This window comes from Chroicocephalus ridibundus, chromosome 1, assembly GCF_963924245.1.
Source record: "Chroicocephalus ridibundus chromosome 1, bChrRid1.1, whole genome shotgun sequence".
NCBI classification, from domain to species: Eukaryota; Metazoa; Chordata; class Aves; order Charadriiformes; family Laridae; genus Chroicocephalus; species Chroicocephalus ridibundus.
In genome coordinates, this window is record NC_086284.1 from 213924690 (window position 1) to 213951812 (window position 27123).

Consider the following 27123-nt stretch of genomic DNA (forward strand, 5'->3'; position numbering starts at 1 on the left):
TTCTCTGCTTTTAGCAGGGGTAAAGGATGAATTAATTCTTACAGGACAGGCACTGTAGGCATTTTTTTTTCTCTTTTTCAGTTTATTCTATACTTAACAGACTTCCTTTTTGGTGGTTGCTATTCTTCAATGTCAGCATCTGTCTGAAAATGAGTATTTTTAGACTTTTGTGCTTAGGAGAGCTTTTTTTCAACGTAAGAGTTAATGGCTGAATTCTGATATAATATGGCAAAAGCTGGGCTGGATTTTAAGAGGTCATTAAAGAAAAAAGTCTTACTTTCTACACTGACAGTATTTTTCTGCAGAAATATCTCTTCCTCGGTTTACACAGCAGATAAACCTGAAGAGCTTTTTTACCGAAGCATGAATAGCTAGTTCAGCTGTGTGAATAAATAATAGTTTAGAGAATCAAATAATCATGAAAATGTCATGGAAAATCAAGGCTCCTATGTCTGAAACTGAATTAGCTTCTGGTTTAGCAATTCTGTCCCCCCACAGCTCAGAAGTTATATTGTGTATGTTTATGCAGATAAATTTGGATGTATAATTAGATGTTTCGTCTCTTCATTTGCACATAGAAGGGCTTTCCTACTGGCTACTGAAAAAAATATTTATGCATGAATTTTAAGAAACAAAATTGAAATGAGCTCACAGAGGCTGTGAAATCTCCATCCTTGGAGATATTCAAACCTTGGCTGGACGTGGCCTTCATCAACCTGCTCTGAGTGGTTCTGCTGTGAGCAGGAGTTTGGAGAAGAGACCTTGGGAACTGTCTACCAACCTATGCGATTCTGTGACTCTAACGTTATGTCATTAAACAATAAAAATCTGTGCAGTAAAGGAGAAGGACATGATGAAAAAGTAAGCTGGTGTCTGAACCCTACTTCCATATTCTTCCTGTGAGTACAAAACAGTTTTCTGCTGTTGCTTAATATCAGTTTGCAAAAAGACCAGGAGCTTCACAGCTCCCGATATCGGGAAATGTTTTACAGTGCCGTACCAACCTTGTACCACCCAGGACAGTCAGAATAAACACTATTATCCTTGGGAAAATTAGGGTAGTGGGTCGACTGAGGCAAATTAAATGTCAGACAGTGTTAGCGGCAGATACTCTGATTATGAGCTTGTATGTCCTTCCTTCACATCCACCTCCAGGCCTTCCCACCGCCCACTGAATTAACCATAAATCTCTGCAGGCTCTGGAACACCAGCCTCCCTGTGAGCTCCTTGCTTGTCGATCCATTCGCAGGACATGTCAAGGACAGTCTCTGGAGGAGAGGACAAGGTTCCTGACACTCAGCTGAGATTCATCCTGCCTAAATCGAGAAATTTACAGTGTCGATACCTACACCTGAAGTAGTGCCTCCAAAACCCCTTCACAGTTAATGGGAAATGCCAACATCCAGGGCGCAACCAACAGGGACTTTGGCTCCGACAACCTGGAGTCAGGTAAAAACTATGCCAGCTCAAATCCTTATGTTACGAAAGACTACAGGTACCTGCCTTAAAAACAGGAAAGTATTCTAAGTGAGTGAAACGAAAAGAAAGTGAAGAATTAATTAACTAAATAGAGGTGATTAAAGTAAATAAAGGAAACAATTATCATATCAAAATAAAAGACAAGAAAGATGATTAAATGAGTCTTCAAAAGACCCGTGAGAAACTCATGAAAGACATAATATGCATTTACCTGGTTTTTATCCTTTCATGATTTCATTTTCATTTTTATTCACTACCATCTGATAATTGCAAGAAACAGTTACTTTAACCATGGGCAATTTAAACCATTTTAATTTTTTTTCCAGGGCCAAGAGACAAAAGAACCTATTTATTGCCTGAGGGGATTTTTACTAAAATGAAAGCTTAATCTTTCATGTTTTTTTAAGCAAAGGCTTTTAAAAAATCATTTCTAACAATGCTGTAGGGAGAGACTTCCATGGGTATGCAAAATTGAAATTATAAATTTACAATTATAAAAAAATTAATAGTTTGGGGGATTGCATTGTCTCTGTTCTTTCTGAATGAATACTGTTTCAGGCTTAAGAGAAAGTATTTAGCACATGGAGGAGAACGAGTGTCCTTAGACTCTCTTGCGGTCAAAGCTATTTGGGAAGAATGTATGAGAGGAAGATCACTGGAGTTTAATTTGTTTAGAAATATGTGATTGTATGAACCTTAAAGAAGGAGTTTCATACAGATTGAAAAGTCACTAATAGATGCTGAATATTTTTCTCCTTTTTGAATATATTGCAATTAGAAGCCAGTAGCACAACTCGACAGCCTCAACTACCAGATGCCCTGTTGGTTCCTCACTTTCCAACCTGTTTTTCTGCGTTGCCGATGAGTCAAAGTCGGTCTGGCCACCATCTCCTCTGTAATAGTTTGATGCACTGAAGGTTGCTAAGTCTTATCTATGTAAAATTAAGCTGCAAGGTGAATTTTAACTGAAGTAGCCACCTTTTGGGGCTCTTATGACACATGTCGACAAAGGACAGAACAAGAGGTCTTGGTCAAAGATTGACTCAGAAGAGATCTTTGGGAGAGATACAGTTATATACGGGTAGAAACATGGACATGATTTATGTAGCTGCCATGGTTTAATGCATTTTAGAAGTACATGCTCATGCCCACCCCTGTTCCGTGCATTTTGGCTTTAATAGCATCAAGAAAAGGATTAAATTTAAACATGTACCTTTGCTCTCTCCTAAATTTGGACAGCTTTCTGAACTGAGAAATATTAATTTAATGCATTATCTGGAGAGACACAAACGTTTCTTCCTGGGCTTAGTGCAGGCTTTGAAATCAGACAAAATAATTTACACTTATGAAAACACAACAAACTGAAGTGTTCCATAAAAAGAAAACTAGACCAAAAAAATACCCTCAAGGCCTCCAAATATCCACACATTGAACGGCGAATTTAAATGTTTTCTGCCAACATATTCCAAATTTTAATGGAAATACTTCGAGCTACTATAAAAAGCTTTATCGAACTAAATTCATTTTCCATAGAGCAGAGAAGAATCATTGAAGATATTATTCAGGTTTACAAAATATTTAATAGGGTGGAGAATGTGGAACCAGATAAGAAAGGTGAAATTGAAGGACATTTTAATAAGGCTTGATTTTAGGTGGGTTGTGCAACATAAATAGGTCAATGGTCCTATTAGATATAAACTTTCTCTTTGACACGCCAAGCTGTCTAATATTAGAAACACTTAGTACTTAGTTTACACCTACTTTGTGTAGACTTTCACAGGCAATTGTCATTCTGAATGCACTATTTCAAAGGCTAAATGTCTAGAATTTTTTGAAAATGACACATTTTCAATGTATTAGCCAAAATCATTAATCTCTTTGGAAACACCTTGGTATCTGCTGTACAATACCACCCTGAGCAATACTAAGCTCCAGTTATCCCATAGAAGTGTCTGCCCAGCCCAGCTGAAGCACCTTTCTAAGCAGGTGCCCCTGCAGACTTGGACATCAGATGAAACCACCTTCCAGGTACTCAAGGAGCCTGGAGACCAGGTTAGAAGAGGGAACTGCAAGCCAGCCAGCATGGATAAGAAGATTGTGTCGGAGAGGGAGAGAGGAAAATGTGATCCTAAAGGATGAATCTGTGTCCTGTGCTAACACGGCAAGACAAAGAGCACAACAGAAACATGCTGCTGCCTGTGGTTCTGGTGCCTCTTGGCTACAGAGAAGCGACAATAAGGAAAGTTCATTTCCAGCCCCTCTGCACCCCAGTGCAGTACGTTGAGTTGTGCTGAGAAGTCTTGCCGGTACGGCTCAAGAAATGCTGAGCATGCTTTGGGAGGACAGGCTACTCAGACATTTAGCAGTTAAACTGCAGAGATATTACAGAGCGTGCATGGAACATTCCCGCTTTTATAAATGGGTGACTTTTAGACAGGAGTAGCACAGAAGCACTGACACCGAGACTAGCCTTCTGCAAAGCTGCAGGACGGAGGGAAGAGATTGCTCAGGGTTAAACAATATATATCAGCAAACCAAAATTATTTTCACCCAACCTGCTTCTCAGAGATGTTGTGAATGAATAATGTTTTTGGGTCGAGATGAGGCTCACACCAGAAACAGGAAAATGCTGCACGAGCGCAGTATTAGCCAAGTTGCCTTCCATTTAACCTCTCCCCCAGACAAACAATAAAACCGTAATATAACGGGAAGCGTTGGCCAGCTTTAACACCCGGCACCACGCTCGGTCCCAGTTCTATTGTGCAGTGAAGACTGTTTTCCTTACTGACGAGCTCAAACCGTCTGCCATGAATTACTTTTTCATGGGGAATAAATACACGCTTAAACAAGATTAAACACAAATGTTCTTTAGTGGTGTCTAAAATAATATGAATGTTTTTTAGAACAGCAATAAACACACTTCATGATGCAAATAATTACACCCCGCAGCCTTTATGTAAAGATAAGCGGCCGGATTCTTGACTCAGCAACATCACTGTAAATCCAGAGTAACTACACTGAATCGACACCTCTCCATGGATTCTGGAGATGCTGAAGTGTCACTGAACTCTGGATTTGCCCTGATTTCTCTCTAGGGTTTTGCAGACATTGGACATACATGGCTGAAAGTCTACATGGTGGTCACGGAGGTACCACCACCTCTTATCCTGTCCCTTATTCTGCCATAAATCTGTCTTATGCTTAGTGTAATGAAATCAGAATCTGGCTGTGCATTCCTTGTGCATCTGATATCGCTTCTGTAACTGTATTCTCAATTTGGACCAGAAGAAAGCTCAACTGAGGCTACAGCAAGAAAAAGCAAAGGATAGAAAGAGAGAGGGACTTCACAAAAATTCACGATGTGTGAAGGCAGTATGTGCACGATGTGCTGGGAATCAAAGATCAGTCTCCTTGAGGTTAAAAAGAACCACCTTGTTGATCTTTCTGTAGGATGGGAAGGATTGGCTCGTGTGCTGAATTCTTTCTGAAAAGTATAATTTAGCTTAAGGTTTCCATGCAACTGTAATTTCCATGTAGTTTTGTAAGATGGGTCCGTTAGGCTTTAAAGGCCCCTGGAAAGATTCTGGAAAGGTGAACATGCCCACATCGGACCACTTGAAAAATTAGTTATTTCCTTAAAAATAACAGCAACAAAAACATATTCTGCTATCAAAAGGGTCTTGGACACAACCTGGAATCACTGTTTTAACTATCATCTTGCCATTCATTCTCATGTTTGCATTTTGAAAGCAAGCACTCTGCTCTTACCGGGACTTGTGAGGGCTCCCAGAGCACCAGTCGTTGTGGAGAGAGGATTTGCATTGGTGGTGGTAGCTGAGGTTTGGGCGGCGGCTGCTGCGGCTGCTAAAGTTGCCAAATTCTGTAATTGTAAAGCGTTCATGCCTGTGTGGAGAAGCAATAGGGTTAATTAAAACACATAATTAAAAAAAAAAAAAAAAAAAAGAAGAAGCTATTTTCAACGGATATGGAGCTTGGGAGGTACCTTGTCAAGAAATTCAATTCCTCTTTTCATTCCCATCTATAATCTGGGAATCACTTCTTAGAGTCCCTGAATAGCATCTCTCACCTCTCTACCTTGGAGTTGAGAGAATACAGCAAAGGCACTAGCCTATGGTTCAGGAAAATTAAACCTGGGTGGTGCCTCTTCTATAAGGGAAACATAGAATTAAAAGTCATTTAAACCCTGTGTGAAGCCCAGGCGCAACACCATTTCCTGACACAACAGGGGGTGTAAAGACGATAACTAACATTTAAAACACATTCAGGACATCCCATATAATTGGGATGAATACAATTTGTTTCCCATGTCTCCTCTGAATGTATCTACTAAGGCTACACCATGCAGTAGCCAATAATTGTGCTGATTCTCTTTCTGATGGTTCATTTAAAAAAAAACCAAACACATATGAACTAAGAACATCAAATTAGTATCAGTCTGACCACAGAGCCATCACTGAGGTTGGGACTTTCAGGCCAAAAGCTCTGGACTGTGGTATCGAGTTTACTCAGTCATCTGTCACTTCATTATTTTAGAAGATGTGGGGGACATATACCTGCATTCCAACAAGGACCTTCAAGAAATGGATGCATTTAAATAGCAAAGGTTTTAATTTGGATCGCAAGTAAAAATGAACAAACCATAAATAGAATTTATGTGAAATGGGAAAAAAAAGATGATTAAGGAACAGCAAATGGCATTCATTTGACTTAAATCAGGGGGACAGGAGTCTGCCTCTCCAGAGGCCTTCAAAAGTACCTGCCTTTTGCCTTGGACTAGACAAAATACTTAGGCACTTACTCTAAGGTGAACTGCTTCAGTAAGAGACTAAAATGCGGATACAAGTTAAGTGCTAGCTGTAACCAGACCGCATCCTTCTCAGGGTCCTCTGAATAAGACAGAGCTCTCCCAAGGGGCGTTCAGACTGGGTGTCTAGATACGGACGTGAGAGAGATGGTTTGGATGCCAATGAGAGGTCGCCCTTTTTGGTTTGGACACATGAGGGAGATCTGCGCATGCTGCTTGAGCCCTCAATAGAATTGGCAAAGTGCATAAACCCAAAATACTAAAAGAGTTGTATTATGTTCTTGTAGTCCTGATAATGTAAGTACACATAAAAGGTTAGGCGGTAGGAAGAGCAATACCTTTTTTAGACCAAGTGATAGAGCTGGGAAGATTGCATGAGTTTTGGGGAACACCGAAAGATGAGCTGGAGTGCCTGGAAACTTGTCCAATCTTTTCTGACCACTAGTCTATCTAACAAGAGATATTACTTCTGCCTGTGCACTTTGTTTCTCAAACCAGGGGAACTTAACAACAACTTGTAGAAGATTAAAAAAAAAGAGGTTATACATAATACTTTTAAAGCATACTTGAGAAGAAAAAAAAATGCAATGAAGGAGAGGTAGGAATTGAGAACTCCTGCAATAATGGAGAGTGATATTACTTTCAAATGCACATGTTTTAGACTCAGGTTGATACAACCAATGAGCCCCATAAAGACATATTCTCACTGTCCCAGCATTAGGAACTGTGAGGTGAACCTTGATATACACATCTACTTGTGAATGAATCCTCAAATTTAAATACAGCATGTTCCAACGGGCAGGTGAGGTCTCAGGTGAGCACCTAGCACGGCTGAGGTTCTAACCTCCGTGTCTCACTCAAGTGCCCAAAGTGAGCTCAGACATTGTTACTTTTGAAAATGTGACACAATGGCAATGTTAGGAGTAAGGTTCTAGTTGATCCAAGATCCACCACTTTGTAGTCCGGACTTTGCACAACACACTTGGAGGAATTATGTGACCAAAAAAGGCTCTTTCACGTTTCTTTTGGAGGTTAACAATCATCTTAAAAAATAAGGCTTTTCTCAAACCCTAACAACTCAAACTATTTTGCAAGGTGCAATAAAGCTACCCTAGTCACAAGTCATTATTAACCTAGACAATTAGGTGTAACTACTAAATAAAGTGATTGTGGGTCGTTGTTGCAATTTGGTCAATCTTCTAAACTAGCGCTCACAAAGTTTAAGTGCTTAAAATACTAAGATAAGTCTGAGATGGCAAAACTATACCTTAATTACACAAATATTTTCTACATACCAAAGAATTATATATTTCATACCCAGATAAGTAGAATAAAACTGTTTAAGATATCTCAAATCTTGAACAAAGTCATCTTCTAGAGCACAAAACGTTGACTGAATATTTTAAAAAACTTTAATTTTTACTATCAGTCTAAACCCAAGTTTTGGAAGCAGCATCATATGAACAAATACATGTCTGAAACCAGAGATGGTAATGGAAGTCATAGCCGTTTTCAAATCCTATCTCTGGTTTAACTTGAGACCTTTTCAATCAAAAAGTACAATTCAGATAGAAATTCAGATATGCAAGCATAATTTTAATTTTTTTTTTTTAATTACTCAGTTGACCTACTTGCTTGCCTCGGGTGTAATTTTTTTTTTATTTATTAAAAAAACCCTGTTTCTTTGCTAGTAAGATTCTGCACATTATTTCAAACAAGACTTTGGGGATGGAGAAGACCTAAGCTGGGGTCCAGCTCTTTGCAAACAAAGCAGACAGTGTTTCTCAAAATGAGATATGGAATCCATTTTCATCCTGGATTGGTATTTGGTCCTCAAACATCATTTACCTTCCTCTTTCATAAGAAGTATAAGTAATTCAGCAAAGAACGTCCAGCAAACATTGCTGGTCTTCACTGAGGCCACGTTTCATGCCATTCTGTAGCAGAGATTTGGGAAAGCAGTGGGTTGCTCTCCACCACGGCAGCATGGTTTTCTATCACCCACTGGTTAGTTATTCATCAGGAGGATCAGTCATAATCAGCTTATATTTCTTCTGTGGGGAGGTTTCTCCTTCAGACTTCTGAACAGCACACATGGCAGGATTAACTAACAGTGAACAAATACAGAACGGCACTAGAGGAGAGACTGCAAAATAGCATCACCTAGACGAAATCTAGGTGCATGGACTAGGAAAATGCATGGACTTTTCTCCAAACCTCAGCTGAGACAGAAATGGGTTTTGAAGCTATTTAATACTGCTTTTTCTATTGCATTTTATGTGCCCGGCTTTGCCCACGCATGCGAGGCTGCAGGAGGCTCTGGGGGCGCTGAAGCTGGAAGGCAGCACGCGCGCGCTGTACAGCACTCAAGGAAAAGTACGGCAAGGTCAACAGGCAGCGGAACAAACAACTGCTCGCTCTGGGCTCGTGAACCACCGTTGCGCCTGTGAGGACGCAAAACAAACACCAGCATTGCCTCATCCCACAGAAACATTTTTTTAATAGTGGGACATTTCCTGTGGAAGCACAAGAGGAACCCATCAGCTTGATGAAAGAGTTTCAGTGCCAAAAAAAAGATTAAGAAACAAGAGCTAGGCAGTGACGAAGTCGTCTCCCCACCCAGTCCGTTTTACTGTAGAGGTGACTAAAAGATGCTGGCCACAAACCAGCTCCACAGATGTTACAGGGTGTCAGCTTCAGTGCCTTCAGGAAAAAAGACTGCTTGCTGTGGTCACACATGCGTAAGAGAAGGACCGCAAAGAGCCCCGTTGAACTGAGCACCCGAATGTGAGGGCTGATGGCACGCACTGTCATCCAGCAGGGTCTAGAGCTGATTATGTCAACAGGTACATCACTGAATATGCATCCTCTTTAGGATCCTCTGTCTGCTCAAACATATACAAATTAAGTCTTGTCATCACCGTTCCAGAATCCCCAGGCGTTTTACCACCTCTGCTCCCTCCTTATTGGCTTCTCCCATCAACTTGTCAAGCGCGTCAACATCTCACTTGCTAGGACAAACTTGGAGGAGGAAACCAAATGCTCTCAAGTCCCAGACCCAGAAAGTACTTTGCTTTCAAATGAGGATTTTTGGTTCAATTGAACTTCAGCCAAGGTATAGTTCTGTGGGACTAATCTGCTCTCTCATTCTCTCCCCTTTCATACACTGTCTTCACACATTTCGCATCCTACAGCTTTTTCAAAACAGTCCCAAATCCCGCAACAGAGCTGGACCGCAAACGAGGAGATCGTTTTTATTTGGAAGTGCTGCTCACTCAGCAAACGCATCTCTCTCTGAAGAAATGCAAATTGCTTAACGCTGAAGAACAGCCTCATAGGCAGAGCTGCACATGAAAAATAAATTCCCCCTGTAGGGGAAAAAGAAAAAAAAAACAACTTCTGGGTAAGGAATAACTCTTGATCTTCGTGATGGAGACGATGTTGGGAATTAAAGGGAAATGATTAAAAAAACCAGAATCACAATACAGTTTGATTCCATTTTTAATAACATGTATTTACCAATGTGCTATCAGCTTGGCAAATATTCAAGATTGCAGGGAAATTTAACTTTCATTTTGTTATTTGGCAGATTAAAAAAACAATTAAATTATGTACAAAACAGATGCACAGTATGCCTTGCTTGAAACTTAAGATTTAAAAAAAAAAAATATTTATAAGGATAGGGGCATGAAAATTTAATTTAATGTTCACCTTAGGTAATTTTGTGTCTTATTGTTCATAGCAATTACCATAAATCTACATATCAATAAGCGAGAACAGATGTCAGTTGTTACAAGTGCTTGCCAATCAGGCCTGTTAAAAAGTGACAGATGGGTGGTGATAGAACATTCTCATAAGGCCTATTAGCACATTCGCAGGAAATTTTTGTAGTGCTGCACAGTCACAGATGCAGTTCTGTGAAAACACGGGGAAATTTGAGAGCACGAGATTTACATTTTACAACTTCTTGTGCTGCCTCCCATGCAAACTTTCATACAATGAAGCAATTTGCCTCATTTCAGTCACCACGGCTTTTCTCCTGTGATAACTGTAAATTTGGAATTACTGGGTATTTGTAGAAGGGGCAACAGAGTCACGAGACGTTCCTGAAGACTTCTTAGGCCTCATCGGCTCTTGGGTTTCCAAAACCGTAATAAAATCATATTAGGAAATGGTTGAGATTTGCTTGCTGAACAAATTCCTAATAAAGGAAGGCACTGTCTACAATTTAGTGACAATATATGCATGGAGAATATCAAAGTCAGCGGTGATGATCAGAGCCAAATCTGGGTAGTTTATAAGCAGTTTCCACTAACTTGACTTCCTTTTCTTTGGAAATTTTATCCTTCACAATTATTGGGATTTATTCCTTCTGAATTAAATCCTGACTGCACCTTAAAAATTGTGGATTAAGGTAAAATTTATCATCTCCTGGCCAAAAAGCAACTATTTGCTAACACTGATATCGGCCATTCTGGATGATGATGTAAAAATGGGGGTAAAGGCTTGACCGCCTGTGTCTGACAGAGTGTGATGTTATTCCAGCAATATTATAAGGATTAAAATAGAGAGGATACCTGAGCGCTGCCTCCATCAAACCATATATACTCTGTGTCTACCTTTAGAAAAGCTGTTTAGCGGGACAGTGCTTACGGTACCCTGACGATTTAGCCTTTGATTTAGCAAAGCCTTCAAACAACTTTTAAGTCCACATTTGATTCTCCCGTTTTTTAGGAGTACGTGCCTAAATCCAACTGAAATTTAATAGTTGACTTGCATAGGATTTCAGCACATTTTCAAGTTATGCATGCTCCAAACACATTCCTGGCAAGAAATATGCTTTTCTCAATTGAACATTCCCCAGTCCTAGTGGGAAAGATTCATCTGATCTAAATTTATCCGAATAAAAGTTACTCGCCCAGGTTCTTGCTATAGTCAAAGGAGAGAGAGCGAGTGGATGATTCATCCAATCCTAAAATAGACAGATTAACCCCAGCTCTTGGTAGGATGAATTACAGCCTGGGAGTGACTTCACTGACACCGCAGGGAGATCGGGCGCCTAATTTCCAAACTGCTGAGGTTCAGTGGGATGAATTCCACCCACCAAGGCAATAAAAAGCCCCTCTCCCTCCTTTCGCCATTTATGGAACACCCAGGCAGAGGTACAGATCTCGTGCCCAGAGTCGACCAAACTTCCACGTCGTGCACTTTCACCACCTGAATAAGCATGTCTTGTAAACTGCCGAGCGCTGGTTGCTTCCCAAGGTGCCTCTCCTTCTCCGGTGAGTAGGAGCGACACAGGGACTGAGAACAGGCTCACTTGCTTCAAATTCTGCCTCTCCAAAAAATGCTAAGTGGAGTTGTTTAATTTATTAGCTAAAAAAAACCCCCCAAACGAAAAGCTAATTGTATGGGTTAAATGAAATAGGACTTTCAATGGAATTACTGTTACAAAAGCTCAATGTTTTTAGTCCCTGAGGTCAACATTTTCAAAACTGGTAGTTATCTTGAAGAAACAGTTATCTCCCTTGAGCTGGAAGCAGTTTCTCAGTGACCTTTACTTTTAATACGATATCCCTAAAGAGGCCATAGAGGGAGAAGCCCTTCTTCAGTATGGCTTTGCTGGAATGAAGCCACCAAAGAGTCAGAGGATATAAAGGATCCTTGGGCCAATGCAAAAGTGTAGAGCTTTTGTGCAGATGGTCCTGGCTTCCAACCGGTCCCTCCAGATCCACTGAGCCAATCCAACAATTAGAGGGAAATATTCAGAAAGCAGAACCTCACAGAGTTTCTCTCACCCATCTGCTCCTACAGACTCTGCAACAGGAGGAAATCTGGCTTCGGTAACAGAAGAAGGGTGAAATGGATTGAACAGGGCTCAGAAAGGGCCAGAAGTTCAACCCAAAGTGCAACCAAACTGTGAGAGAGTTTGGAAAAGATTGGAAAAAACCCATACATTGGAAAAATATAAAAAGTCCCAGCTGTAGAGGGTTTAGGGATCTGAAAGCCAAAGCAAGAAAAGCCAAAAGCATGTTTTCTTCTCCTGCATGACTCCAGAAAGCAAAATATTCTGTCTGTTCAATGACATTAAGAGAGTTTCTTTGTGTCTTTTATGAGTACTGTACATGTTTATGTGTCCTGGATGGTCACACATATAGAAATATTTCTGTATGAGCAAATATTTATTCCTGCCAATTAATGGACAATAGAAAATCTTCATACATTGTATATTTTTGAACATTCCAATTTTCTACATGTAATTGTTACTATATAATATAAAACTTCCCTGTTTATACTGTCTGTATAGTACTTTCCAGGTTGTTCTTAAACAGACAGGTTGGCTTAAATAACTGCAGCTTTTAGGAGCTGATCCAGCGCCAGCCAAATTCAATGTAAATGTTCAAGCTCCTTTGAACCAAGCTTCCCGCGCAATTTGTATATATTTGAAGGAGGAATCTTTTTTGCTTGAAAGGTTGCTAGCGCTTAACGTAGCTTGCATTGTCTTTTTAAAGACAATCAAATCACAGAATGTAATTCATCTACATTATTAGCCTTCCCCAAAGACAAAGGACGGGCTAGACACCGAGGCTTGAGAAGCATGCGAGAGAAAACACTGCCTTTAAATTAGCATTAGCAGATATCAGAGGAGGGGAGGAAAAGTGAGGAAGTGCTCACTATAAAATATAAACTTGATGGTGGTATGTGCTTGCATGTTTTACCCAGGATGGTGAAGCGTTTTGGTAAGGTAGGGTTAGATCCTGCAATCGAGACCAGGGGATTACAATAACAGCAAAAGCATCACTTCCCCAACTTTATTACCAGTCTTGACATATTACATTTTTCTTTGGTTTGGCTCCTGAAACAAAGCAATTTCATGAAAAACTATTTTTTTCACGAGAAATGAAAAAACCTAAACTGGGGAACCAAATGTGGAACCTTAAAGCTTGGGAAGCCAGATGGCAAACTACTACTTTTTGTCTGTCAAATTTTAACATCTTAGAAATTTTCGTTAAACCAGTTTCCTGACTTGCTTGGACTTCCCGCATGGTTTACGCACGTAGGGCAAAGGCGATGCTGAACATACAGCAAGGCCAGTGGGCTGCTACAGCAAGAACGGCATCCGCTTTTGGAGCTGGTGCTCTGCGTGTTTAACGTCTGTATTTTAGTGAGTTCTTGAGAAAAATCCCCGTTTGATTTTGGATCGGGCCCTCAGCTAACAGACAAACAAATGCCAATTCCCTTCAACTGGAAATGCCTAAAAGCCCCACTCCTTTCAAGAAAACCACATTAAAACTACTTTAAGCAGACTGAGGCATGGTATTAGGGAAAGGGAATTTAAAACTTCACACTGAAGATCAGTGTCTTTGCTCTGCTAGGAAAGAAAATGGCTTTGATTTAAGAAATAATATCGCTGGGGGCTGCACAGCAAACGTTTCTTCACATGTGTGGCAGGGTGCGTGCTGTGTCCTTTCTGCTCAGTACACAGACAACACAGGCTTTAGCAGTACGAATTAATACTTGCAGATCCAAAGGTCCCTAACTTTGGACAAGGGGTGGCTGTATTAGAAGTCCTAATTTAGCAAACAGTGACTTCATTGAGACTTAAGCACAAAAGAGGTGCTGGAGCCCTGAGACGTAAGCACGACTGAAATTTCAATGGCTCATGTGGCTTTTGATCAAACTTTTAGTGTCTGAATTCAGTGGTACGCATACACATTGACTCCAAAGATAAAAGTAGGACCCCTCAAACTCCAAGTTCAAAGAACTTGCAAGCTGCAATGACGGATCTTCTTTAACACCTTACTCAATTGTGTCTAGATTTTATTCCTCACCTAAATATTTTATTAATAGGCAAGCTATACACAATATGGACATACCTATTAGGTTCATTTTTGTAAAATGAACATATATAGCTTAAGTTAAAAAACTCAAGGCTTTTACAAACATTCAAGGATGGCTTCAGCCAGTAATGCAAGATCTTGCTGCAGACACACGAGTATTTTCTATTCCTTTCACAAAACATAATAAATGAGTCTTCAGTACTAGATGCACAGCGTAACATAGTACCACATGATTTCTGAGCAGAGGACATGAACTCAGTCCCAATGATGAAATAGTGCTTAGTCTTTGGCATTTCCATGTAGAGCTGCAGCTCGGAGAGAAATTTAATATCACTAATTTGAACTTGAACATCAAGGTTTAAGACTTACATGTTTTGGGGAAAGAAAGGAGTAAACTTTAAGCTATTTTGACAACATGAATATAAGATAAAAAATACATATTTTCTAGCAGAGGCAGTCAGTCATTAAATTATCTCATAGATGAGCGCATTAGCAATCTAATCTGTAGTCGAGAAGGCATATCTGTCAAGAAACAATGACAAGCCACTACGATTTCTTAAGATGATTTTCTACTAGACTCAAAACCATATGATTTTCAGAGAATAAATCACGCCCTGGACTGAGAGCCCATCCTGAAATTACTTGACTAAAATTCTTAGTTTCAACACAATTCTTGGAGACAAAGCTCAATCCACACTAACAGTAAGAAACAGACAACAGAAAACTTCTAAGGTGCACATAATGCAATGGATATAACGTTATTTTTCCTCGGTGTCTCAATTCTTTCTTTTTGTAGACCTAACCAAATATGAAAACATTAAACACAATCTCTGAGCTCGAAGCCACTTTCAAAGCTGCCAAGTATAAAACTGTTACTGAACCGCTCTGTTCTGTTTATCATATTAAGATACATTTTTTTGATGAAAAAATGCTAGATTGCAAGTGTAACATAATAGAACCAGCACGCACTGCCAGCAGGTCTGAGGAAGAGAGAATAATTCAGAGATATTGTCATCTGTAGGCCAATTTATATTGTCAGACAGCAGGTTCACATTAGTCTCTGCAATAATGGCATAATATAACGATTGAGCAAAGAATACCTGTGGGGTATAGCTATATGGTGCGGTATATCTATACTTGTTAAAGTATTTCAGGATTCATTCAAAGCAGAATCAGAAGCAGCAGAAGACCAGGATTAAAAGAAGAGTGAGAAAATGGTATTCATAAAGACTTCTGAATATTTTAGCCCTTGTTTGGTAATGATGAAGCAAGCACAACGTTGTATTTCATTGATTCAGTGGGTTCATGATTAAAATAAACTAATGTAGCAATTTAGGGGTTTTGTGCTTCCTTTCTTTTTTTTTTTCCCCTCTAACAAGAAAAAAAGCTTTTTAACAGTTTCTCGCGGCAGGCATAATGTGCATCTGTGCTCTAATTTACTGCACATGCTGCCTTCTCCAGCATCATGTTAAGTTAGGGTATCAGCATGGTAGGTCACACAGTGGGAGTGACCTTTTGCTAATCACTACACATCAGTTACTACTGGCACACAGCTCATTACTAAGAAACCTTCCAACTCGCTGGCTTTCAAATCCGCTCACACTTTGATTTTTTTTTTTTCCCTTTTCTTTCTTTCTTTCTTTTTTTTTTCCCCCCAGACTAAAGATTATACTTTTACATAAAAGCTTCTGTTGTGTAATTTTGTCAACTAGGGTTCCAAAGTCAAAAAGGCACCCAGTTAATTTTCCATGATTATAAAAGGAGCCTGAAAATTCATACTGAAGGTAGGCCTGTAATCTTGGGTTTCATTAAAAAGGTCAGAACATTTTTACTCACCACCTATTATTAAAATGTTTGAGGGCTGCCATTAATTTGATTTTTTCAGGACGCAGAAATCTCGCTGGAAATTAGAATGTAATCCTGCTGTTGCTTTACTGACACTTTTCATAGGGTAGGATACGGCTGCGGGGACTAAGAGCTCTCCCGCAATTTACAATTGGTTACTTTGGACAAATGGCAGGTGACTAATGCAAGACAAACTGTTTGCACAACCTGGGAGCACTGGGTTTAATTTCAGTTTCTGAAAGAGGGGAGAAAGTGTTTCTATTGACGGTGAACCGCGAGCTGTCCCCTGCCAGCACATCTGCCACATTTAATACACAACATGCCCCCCTCCCCCACCCCCGGCCCCGACAACGTGATTATTAGAGGTACAGAATTCAATAGCTTAAGGATACGAAACATAGCTGGAGCAAAACGGAATGGGTTTTAACTTACCGGCCATTTGCTGAATGCCGCTGAAGGCACCCAAGTTACTGGAGGAAGTTGCTTGCTGCAGAAGCTGCAAATTAACAACACAACACAGCAATCTATCTGACATTAATGTAACAAATGAAGATAAAACTAAAATGAGCTATCATTTCACATTTGGAGTATTTATGCTTTCCTTTACATTTATATAGTCTCTTGCTTCTGTCTATTGTTGGAATGAACATCCCCAGAGTCAATGCTGTAAATCCATATTAATGTCTAATCTCTATTAAGAAACACAGAGACACAAGGGAAACTCAATAACATTGCTGCTTTAAAACAATTAATCAATTTATTCTTTTTAACAACCAGGTGTTAAATCTATTTAAACCAACATAGCGTGACTAATTACAACCCTCTGTAGTCTAGTAGTTACCATAACTCATCTCTGTCAATCACAGTCCGTTCTCCCCCGCCCCCTTGAATTCAGTTTTTTCTTTATTATCTTTATGAATCAAGCACACTGATACCCATTAGACTGGTATTTGCGTATAACAATTTAGCCTACCTCAGTATTAATTAGCCTACCTCACTACTAATATATATATTTTTAATTGCCAGGTAAATCGCTGTTTATAATTATATCGCTATACCAAAGCATTGTATGCATACAAATTATGTATTTAGGCACAGAGAGTATATATATATATATGTATCTATATGTGGATGCATGTATTTGTCTAGCTCGGAACCATGAGGAACTCTCCAAGTTGCCCAAAAGCTGCTCAACCAGACATCCCCGCTCCAGAGCCACAACGGGCAGAGGCTCCCTCTCAGCTGTGCTGCCGGGGAGTCCCTCCTGGCCACCCGGGACCTAAGCCACACGGCTGCTGATGGCAGGTTTCTCCAACAGGGGCAGCAGCCAACGTCAGTTTTTCATCTTACCAACGGACCGAGGAAAATACCACTTTAAATTTAATGAGAAACAAACGGCTTTCCCCTGCCCTCTTCGCTTTCTGTACAACGTAGCGTGAACCACGCGTGTTTAACGTTGACAGGACCACGCACTAAAGTGAAAGCCGTTTCCAAATGAAAATGTGGAAAATTAGAGGACTGAACCACAACATTCCATTTTAGAGGCTGCACCATATAGAATATGGCCCCTATAGTGTTCGGCTGCCTATCTGTCCTCCCCTAAGGAAGGACTTAAATTTTATTTCAGCTATAAAAAACCAGATTCTAACATTCAAAAGAACAATAAAACTAATGGAATCAAATTTGATTTTGCAGCATGAGTAAACTTTAAGTGCTTGCCTTGGACACCACTGACACATCTTGAAATGTTTATTCAAATTCTGTTCCTTGTTATTTCATTCTAGACCACGCGATAAACAGACAGGTTTTTTTATGCAGAAGAAGACATGCTACGTAACCTGGAGGACTTAACAACTTATTGCAGGGAGTTTACTACAGCTGATTTACCATGGTTCCAAAATAAACTTACAGCTAGGTACTGTGGTGTGAGTCCTCCAAGACCTGTGAGGTTTCCCCACGTGGCAGTATTGAGCTGTTGCATCTGCTGTGCCAACTGCTGCTGCAAACGCCGCTGCTCCTTGTCCTTTTGGGTATCGGCAAACTTCACCACGATTGGCGAAGAGCAGCCCTGTGGTTAGACAGATCGGGAAAGACAGAAGCGTTAAATCACACCGAGTCACCCTCGTGTCCTGAGCTCAGCCATGTCCCATAGGGCCACCGGCAAAGGCATGACCTGATTGCTCACCCTCTCTTTGTGACTGGCACACGTAGGACCACAAGGACTAAAGGTTTTCAGCTTCGTAGGAAAAGAGGCTATGGAGAAATTATTGATTCCCCAGTTCTTTTTATAAAGCGCCTTTCCTCAGGCTCTCTTTTCCTTCCAGCTATCAAAATTGCTGCCAGAGACAGCGAAGTGTACCAGTCCTCTTTAATTAAGCTTCACAGCTGATGAGATGGACGTGATGCTTTGTCTGCAGTCTGTTTTCAAGGCATCGCCAAAGGGAGAGGTGTCCAACCACCCTGCTGCCAGGGACCACACAGCCAACACCGCCCTGCCACCACGCTCTGGCTGTGCGGTCACACTCGGTGCAGCTGGCTTCTGTACCCTACGTAAATAGACTGTGAGCAACTGATTTACTGAAGTGCCCATCCTCGGTGGGTCACCGGTCCTTTGCATATCAAGGCCCCCCAGTCCCTAGTGAGCACAAAGGGTGATGCTGCTAGGACCATTCACCCACCTGCGGTCTGCTCCCAGGCACGCTTTGTATCAAGCATCCTCGAGATGCCAACAAAGGGCAGGATGCAGACCCAAAGTGACTCGTGCTGCTGCAGCAGCCCATTCCTGATTGCCAACATTTCTTCTAATGCTTCTATAAGCCTCTTGTTACACGATATGGGAGGGCTGTAAGACACCTTAGGAAGTAAGAAAGAACTAGAGACTCTGCAGCCCACTCCTCACCCATGTCTGAGGGACCCTTGTGAAGAAGTAGGAGGTCATGGATGAGATGGACTTTTGAGGTAAGCTGGATATTTCCCTTGGACTTCAGGTTGGGTATTCCTGGGCAAAGTCACTGGGAGAACGAGACATGTGAACATGAAAGATGTCTCTGTTGCTCTCACTCTATTGTTTTTCCTCCGCTAAGATATAAAAATATTTTTTCATATTTTAACCTTTCAAGCCTTCATTTTTCCAAATCAAGGGAGCAAACGATATACTGCAATGATTCAGTTCTTCAAATTAATTCAAGCATTTTGTGAGTCATAGAATCTGTCAATCCATTTCATACTGTTTTCCAGCTTCATAGGGTTCAATGAATAACTTCCCTCCACCCACCAGGCTTTGTTTAAAAATTCTCGTCTAACTTCAATCTGAACACAATGGTAGGAGTGAAAGGTGACTCGAGTCCAAAAACCACAGCAGCACTTTAGCCAAAGTGCATAGTGTGGTACAGGGAGGGGGGTTATACTAAACCTAACACTTCCCATGGCTGCTCTCATAGCACTGTGAACATCTTCAGAAAAGTTCCTGCCCTCTATTCTTTACAAAAAGCAGCCATCTACCTTTCCTCTGAAGAACCTCACGCCGGGACAAATGATAAGAATATTCACAATCAACAGACGAAATGATGAAATAAACCACAATAATGAAATCTCTTGTATGAAGGTCTCCCATCAATACTGTTCCTTTCGAATTATCTTAGAAAATCGTCACTTGTGATTGATTATTCCACCTCCAACTCCTTTCCTGTGCATTTCATTGTGAAAATGTCTTTCAATGTTTCGGTGAGGAAGCAAGGAGATACGTACCACTCCAGCAATCAAATAAAGATTATGAAGGAGTCAGCTTGTTACACAATTACTTCTCTCCATGATTTTTATACTAATATTAAAAACAAGACTCTTAAAAAAAAAAAAAAGAAAGAAAAATTTGCCGAGGAGTGGAGGGTGCGAGAGAAATTTTTCTGATTTCGCTAATAAAAAAAAGCAAGCTGTTTTTATTTAATATGAGGTTTGGTAGCACTGGGTTAAGAACAACCAGAGCTTACTGCCTTCTACCTAGATGTACGGGAGAATCAAGTCTATTTCCAAAGAAATAGAAATGAATTTCAAAGGAAGAAATATTATATGGCTATTTCAGTTATCAGTCCAGCAGCTCAGCACTCAGCACTACAGCTGACATCAGATTTATGAATGCTTAAATGTCAGTAGATCATATAAAAACAATATCTCTGCAATTTATGAATCTATAATTCATTTTTTCACTGTCTGCTCTATATTTCATCACTTCATCATTTTCAAGAGAGCAAACATTCTGAAGACTGAAATTATATGTAGCAAGTGGCTCTATATGAGAAAAGGGTTGTTATTGTTGCATCAAATTTACTCCATGATAACAAATTATTGTCGTCTACTGGTGCTGCATTTGAATGCCTTAAACAAACAAACAAGAAAGCTCCACAGAAATGAGACAGAAGAGCAAAAACTTAGAGCAGCAATTACGTTTTTAAAATGAGTTGATTTAACCAGGTCAGAAAGTCAGGTGGAAAGAGTAGTAAGAGAATTTATTATTCTAGGAGATGTGTTCATCTGGACATTAACACCCCCATTGATCTTTCTTAGCCCATTTTGAAAATTCATCTTGGTCACTGATGCGTGCCAAAGAACTGAAAATAATGAAATCAGAAAAAGAATACCGAAGTAATTGGGTTGAAATATAATTGTGTACTACATATTGTCCTCCCAGTCCACTTTTACTCGCAAAAAAAAAATGAAACAGAAGTGTCCAAGGACCACTTTTTCAGGCTGAGCGTTGAGATTTAACACCAGCTAACACAAGTTAACTTTTTACTAGAAGAGCATGGGCAAAAGCGAGCAAAATTTTTTAGCTTAAAGAATGACTTCTGGTTTATGCTCTTCCATTTTCTGTCTTGAGAGGAAGCTCCCAGCACACACATAAGGTGAATCTCCCTTCCTCATTGAATGGCATGGTATCTCCACCCCATTTAGAGCCATTTTCTTCCCAACAGCTGGTGCTGCCTTCATATTTTTCTTTGTGTTGGCAAGGCAGGACACAGAGACCCTGTTGAGTCCCTCGCCCACAGAGCTGGAGGGTGTACTGCGTCTCTCCTGGAAGGGACTCTCGGCCTAAGCTCAACTGACACAAAGACCCAGATGTTCAAAGTGCAAAATATCTGGAATCGCCTTGCCAATTTGGGGATCTCATTGTTGGCATCTCTAAAGGTATTGAGAAGCATGTTGATCCAAGAACAACTATTCTATAGAACTAATGTCAAGAGGTGTATCACATCAAAAGGCAGCCTCTTTTGGAGTACTGCGTACAACAGAAGAATGGGAGACTTTGGGAGACATTATCCCTTTAATTTTACCATCTTCTGAAGTAGACCTGTGTAAAATTAATTTAGCTGGACAGAAAAATACATTAAAACACATGGAAAATATAGGTAAAGCACAGTATTACCAATAAACATTTCCTTTTTAACTCGGAATCAAACCCAGCAAAACATATAGATCTGAATTAATGGAGCAGTGCATGGCAGACAAATTACTAGGAGTATTATTTCAGAGACTCAAAGCGGCATTTTTTTCGCAATATACTATTATCTGCATAGATTGTATAACATCAGCTTCCTAGTAAAGATCGTTTCAATTATTCTCATCTCATTGGCAGATTCTCATCTAAAACTGTATACTCAGGGTCTAAAAATGCATTGCACTGAAAAGAAAACACATCGATTATAAAAGAAGCTCAACCAAATTCAAACGAGATGTTTGGAAAGACAATAGCTTTGCAATGCCGATATCATTACTTGTAGTATACAGGAAACAGTTAGTGACATTTTCATGCACTGCCTTGATTTTTATCTTCTCCTCCTTCTCCTCTCTCCACCCTCCCACCCCTGGTCTCCCCCCTTGGCTCGTTACACAAAGCAGCTCAACGACATGACGCAATAATGATTGTTTAGCACCCAGCATGCTTTGGGAGACTAGAGCATTGCAAAGAAAAATCACTGAGAAAAAAAAAAGAATAAATTAAAAAAAATGAAAGGTCCTGGTGAAAAAATAAATAAAAAAAAAAGAAACAAGTGCACATAACATCAATGCCACCTCTGAGAAAAATCATCACTACACGAAGATACAGTATACATAATACAGTATAACATGCACTCTCCAATGATAAGCTAGAAGATCCAGAGTAAGTAAAGACTTCATACTTGTGCGGTTTTTTGTGCAAAGTTCTGAAAGACCATGACAAAAATCACAGACTGAAAAAAGTTTTGAGATTGCCAGACAAGCCGTGGCATTCGATAACCACTCCAATGAACGGATCGTTAGCCTGCAGCTACAGTCACGTTAAGTGAACAGGTTTAAAGTTTGGTGTTGCTCATCAGGATAAAACTCAAGGCCGTAGAGGCAGTTTGGGAGGAAATAAAGAGCGTTGCTTGCGAGGGGCCAGCCATGATGGTGCTCTGCAGGAAATGCCACACTTCGATATGCTCTGTCATCATTAGCATTTTTATTGGCTACATGAAGAAGGAGAAATTATATTAACTTAAAAAGAGATTCTATTTGCAGGAAAACACATGCACTAGTAACTCAGCGTGGCCAGGTTAAGTCTCTTGAGCTTTTTCTCAGAGCAGCGCAAACCACAATACTTAAAAATCTATTTAAAGGAAACTAAGATTTTTTCTTTGGAGGCGTGTATGTTGATATTAAAGGTAATTTACTCATCGCATATACTCTGGGTATGACTGAGGAGCGGTATTCACAGCATTTTTATTTTCTGCCGAATGCCACTGAAAACAGGATTGAGAGCCGTGTTTCGATACCACGCGGCAGCGTTACCGTGCGCTTTCAGGTCATTAAGAAAAATAAGCTTCGCAAAGAGAGGAGGAGTGACTCGGTAAAAAGTTTAAATCTGTGATTGTCATGTGTCTGATCTGGTCCAGGAGAGCATGGCTTTACCATTCGCAATCATTTGCACAAAGAAAACAAAGAAAGGGCAAATGATACAGTACTGTACCTCCATGGTCTGAGACTGGTGCATGGCTTTGATTGCATTCTGTGCCATTGCCCTTGTAGAAAATGTGACAAACGCACAGCCTGTGGGAACAAGGGGACAGGGAGCAGGAAAGACAAAAAACAACAAGACAAAAGGGTTGGACGCTTGTTAAACCAACACAGTCTACGAGAACGGCCACAAGACGACACTGTTCTCAGTAGTACATAAAAATAAACAACTTCTCTAGTTTATTTATCGACAGTGCTGACTTGCTAATCTGACCATAGATGAAAGAAAAAAAACTAGGTGGGGATGGGTGAGGAGAAAGGGTTTTATCCTTTAATTTTTTTTTGTTTGCTTTGTTTTTCTTTTTTTTTCTTCTTTTTTTTTTGTTCTTTAGCCACAGGGTTTGACATAAGTAAGGCTTTTATGTAGAGTTTGGATTGCATAGTTTAGTCTATTCAGGCCATGCATTAACAATCGCTTGCTATGGCTTTTGTGCAGGTAAATTGTGGATAGCTGGCATCACTGGCAGCTGAACTGGGAATTTAATAAAGGTGTCCATAATGTCACATATTTCCGTGATGCACCAAGAACAACCATACAAATAAGGATGAGAAAAACTCCACCGTGTAGCCTGTGACTAAGTGTGAAAAGACTCAGACAAAATTCAGTAATGTAGGTGGAATCCGAACATTTAAGAAAATAACATATTTAAAATAAAAATCTTTATGATTTTTGTTTCTCCGAGTCCTAGGTACAAGTACAATTCTTTGATCTACGAAAGCTACCACCAACTTGAACAATTCTGAAGCTATGTGCCTGAATAACTAAAAAAATCTCTTTTCTCCCTCCTCAGACTTTTAAATCATAATGAAAAGCCAGGAGGCTAACGCCTGGGCTATTTTTCCGCCCTTTTACCATTGTCAGTCATACCTACGCTGGGCATGGTACAGGTCAACTTTTTTAGTACAGGACTCACTGCCCTTTTAACTAATAAAAACATTGCCTTCCGAGATTTACTTTTTATTCTTCATGCACCCTTGGGCATCTTAAAGAAAAAGACTGTGAAATTAATGCAGATTCAGGCTGATTTTGTAATAATACCATGGCACACTAAAAGCTTAGCTAAAGCAACACAGACTTATTTCACTTGTGATCTCTAATGACTTTAAAAGTGCATTGATTTTCAGCTCCCTTAGCCTTGCACAGTTTGAACTTAGGTTTCAGAGAATAATTTAGTGTTCCACTCAATTTCCTCAAAACATTATTATTATTACTACTTAAAAGATTTCCAAATGAAGCAAATCTAAGCACTGAGAGGCTAAAGCATATTGTCGTTTTAGAGCTAATGCATGAACGCTACATTCTGGCATCAAAAATACAATATTGTTGCCCCTGTGGCCAATGGGCAAAATAAACCATTTTGCAATCCAACAAGCAACAGATTGTTTGGTTTATGCAAATCAATTTAAGGCATAAAATACCTTTTATTTTTCGCTCTGTGTGTACCTGGTAAGATTATCAAGTCAAGACTGTATTCACATTTTAATCAAACAACAGTAAGAGAAAGCAATGCCTGATCATTACCCAAAAGCACTACATCTAGTCATGAAAATAAAGTCAATGCATTTTTGCATCATGCGGTATTTTTTTTCTCTTTAACGTAAAGGCCCTTGATAGAAGAGAACCTCAGCTGGCTTATGTACTTCTGACTGATAAGTGAGCATGATAAAATCAGAAGTCGGAATTCTTTTACGCGAACTTCATGGCTGTGTTGTGACTCTACCTATTTCCCAGGTAACATAACCGCTGATGACGTCTTACTGCCGTTTAGCCATGCTACGTGTTGCTATACTACCCTTAGTCGGCAACAAATTTCTGTCGGAGAAAACGATGTAACAAAACAGCTTTCTGTACAGCAATCTAGACAAAATGTGCAATAGAAGGGTAAATAGACTACAGTACCTCCGCTAGATTCCATATTGCTGCTGTGCACTAAAATTAGAGAGGCCCAAATTCACCATCAGTCTCAAAGTAATCTCTCTTAAAAACATTTCTGTTATTATCATTAACAGAGGAAATAACACCAAGGGTTTTCATTTATTGTCTTGCAAATTCAATGGGGGATGAGCACAAATAGAGATATACTGGAGGGCAGGCGAGAAACCCCATACAGAGCCTGGAATAATATTGTTTATAATGGTCAAGAAACTGCTTCATTCACTTCTTTCGCTCTCATTATCCAGGAGTGTGTACCATAGTGACAATTACTGAATGGAGGTTTAGAATGCATAAAAAGCATGTAAAATGTCAACAAAAATCAATAAGACACAGTTTATGCATTTATCACAATTTCTGCCCAGCAGTACTGCTGTAAGTAACTTACTGAGAGATGTTGCAATTAGCAGGTCTCAAAAGAAATGTGAATCAGCAGAGAAATAAAGCTGCACTCCTCTCAAGATAAAGCAGACTCTCTCTTCCCTCCCTCAAGCTTTTTCTCTTTTTAACCACAAAGCTCAGCTGCTGGCGACTTTCAGCGCCCAACGCTGCCGCAAAACCTCCCTCCTCATTCCTCAGCCCAAATCCATTTGCGTGGACCCCCTTTGCCTTTGTCGTGGAGTGAAAAGACCTTCGTAGCAGATCTCTGTAAAGTGCCATATAGCGAGCTACTAATTTAAAAGAAACTTGTTCTCTGGGCAAGGGGAATGCCTGACGAATGAGGTTATGCAGCTTGAATATGAGCATTTGGAAACAGCATTCCGCAGAGAAGATGGGACTGCATTTTAGTTACGGTTTGCCAGCCAGAGGCTACAAGGTTAGGTCCCCTTGTTATCTCCAGTCGGCAGGCCATTTCCCCACCGATGGACACTGGCCATTTGCACAGTAAATACCCAATTTGCCTCAATAACCGCGTCAAAAAATCAGTAGACAACCTTATTTCTAAATTATTTTGAAAACTTAGACCTTCAGTTGCTACCATCAAGCGCCCCAATTATATGTTAGCTAATTTAACCATCTTTCCAGACATTGCTACACGTATTCACATTCAAGGGTTATTTTTTCAGCTACCAAACCTGGACACTCACGCACAAAATTTGTATATTCATTATGCGTGCACAGATATTTTATTATGTGTGAAACATGGGATCCTATGTATTTTATTAGGTGTGAACCATGGGATTCTCTCCCTTGTGACCAGACTTGGAGGGGAGCTAAGTCGATATCACAGGATTCTGCCCACTCGACTCAATCACTGCACTGGCACATATAATTTAGTTATTCAGAAAAGCTGTTCTTCTGAGATGCTTGCATTCTCTGCCACAGTCAACGGCAGTACCATTATTTCCCTATGTGGGACACATATGTACTTTAGGAGGATGGCTTCATTGGGCATCTAGAATTTTATTAGAAGTTGCTGTCTAAGGACACTGGATTTCACTTGTTTAAGCCAGATGAGCTCTGCCTGAACCATCCTGTACTCTTGCCGCAGCAGTTTCTGAGGGGTTGGGCACACCCTTTCTAGCATATTCTCACTCTCTGTATCTCATGGATACAGGTGGTCTTTTGGGAACACACCGCCAGCTGTAGGATTGTAAATCACAATTATGAGAGGACAAGACTAATCAGATTTCGTGCCTCATGGTGCAAGGAAACAAGGAAGTTTTCCGTGGCCTCTTACCTCATCCTGTGAAACACTACATTGATTGTCGTGCCATGGGCCGAGGTCTTCTGGACCAACAGCTACAAGCAAACTACTTCAGTTCTACCATACTGAGTCCTGAGACTTCAACTACTCCCTTTTTACTGGAGCTATGACGCTCTCTGGGAGAGAGAAAATGTGGAGAGGGGGATATTTCTATAGCTAATGCCTTGAAATTATTTTGTTTTGTACCACCAGCTACCTAAGCTCAAAAGAAGAGAAATCCTTTTGTAAATACGGCCATCCTGCAAGTCACCTTGCAATTATTTATCACCTCTGGTTTCAAAATGTCAGGGGTCACAAACAGGAACAAAAGGGGAGGGAGAAAGGAGGTCTAAGAGTTTTAGTTGCTTCTCCAAGGCTGCCTTCTAACCCCCTCCACCAGATGAAATGATTGACTGGGGAAAGGCTTCTCAAAGTAATTTCCTCCTGCAGGCAGAATCGGAGGGAAGCAGCCAGCCCTGCCACA

The 27123-nt window shown here is 40.2% G+C and overlaps 1 protein-coding gene across 14 annotated transcripts in view; it reads right to left on the bottom strand.

The window, feature by feature from the left end:
* CELF2 (CUGBP Elav-like family member 2) overlaps positions 1 to 27123 on the bottom strand; it is a 561996-nt gene that overhangs the window by 35716 nt on the left and 499157 nt on the right. For all 14 annotated transcript variants that reach the window (XM_063323650.1, XM_063323640.1, XM_063323637.1 and 11 more), the window contains 4 exons: positions 22973 to 23052; positions 17900 to 18058; positions 16423 to 16486; positions 5248 to 5382 (listed from right to left, as the gene is read on the bottom strand). In XM_063323650.1, coding sequence (XP_063179720.1) covers positions 5248 to 5382; positions 16423 to 16486; positions 17900 to 18058; positions 22973 to 23052 — 438 coding nt within the window. The remainder of the gene's footprint in view (positions 1 to 5247; positions 5383 to 16422; positions 16487 to 17899; positions 18059 to 22972; positions 23053 to 27123) is intronic.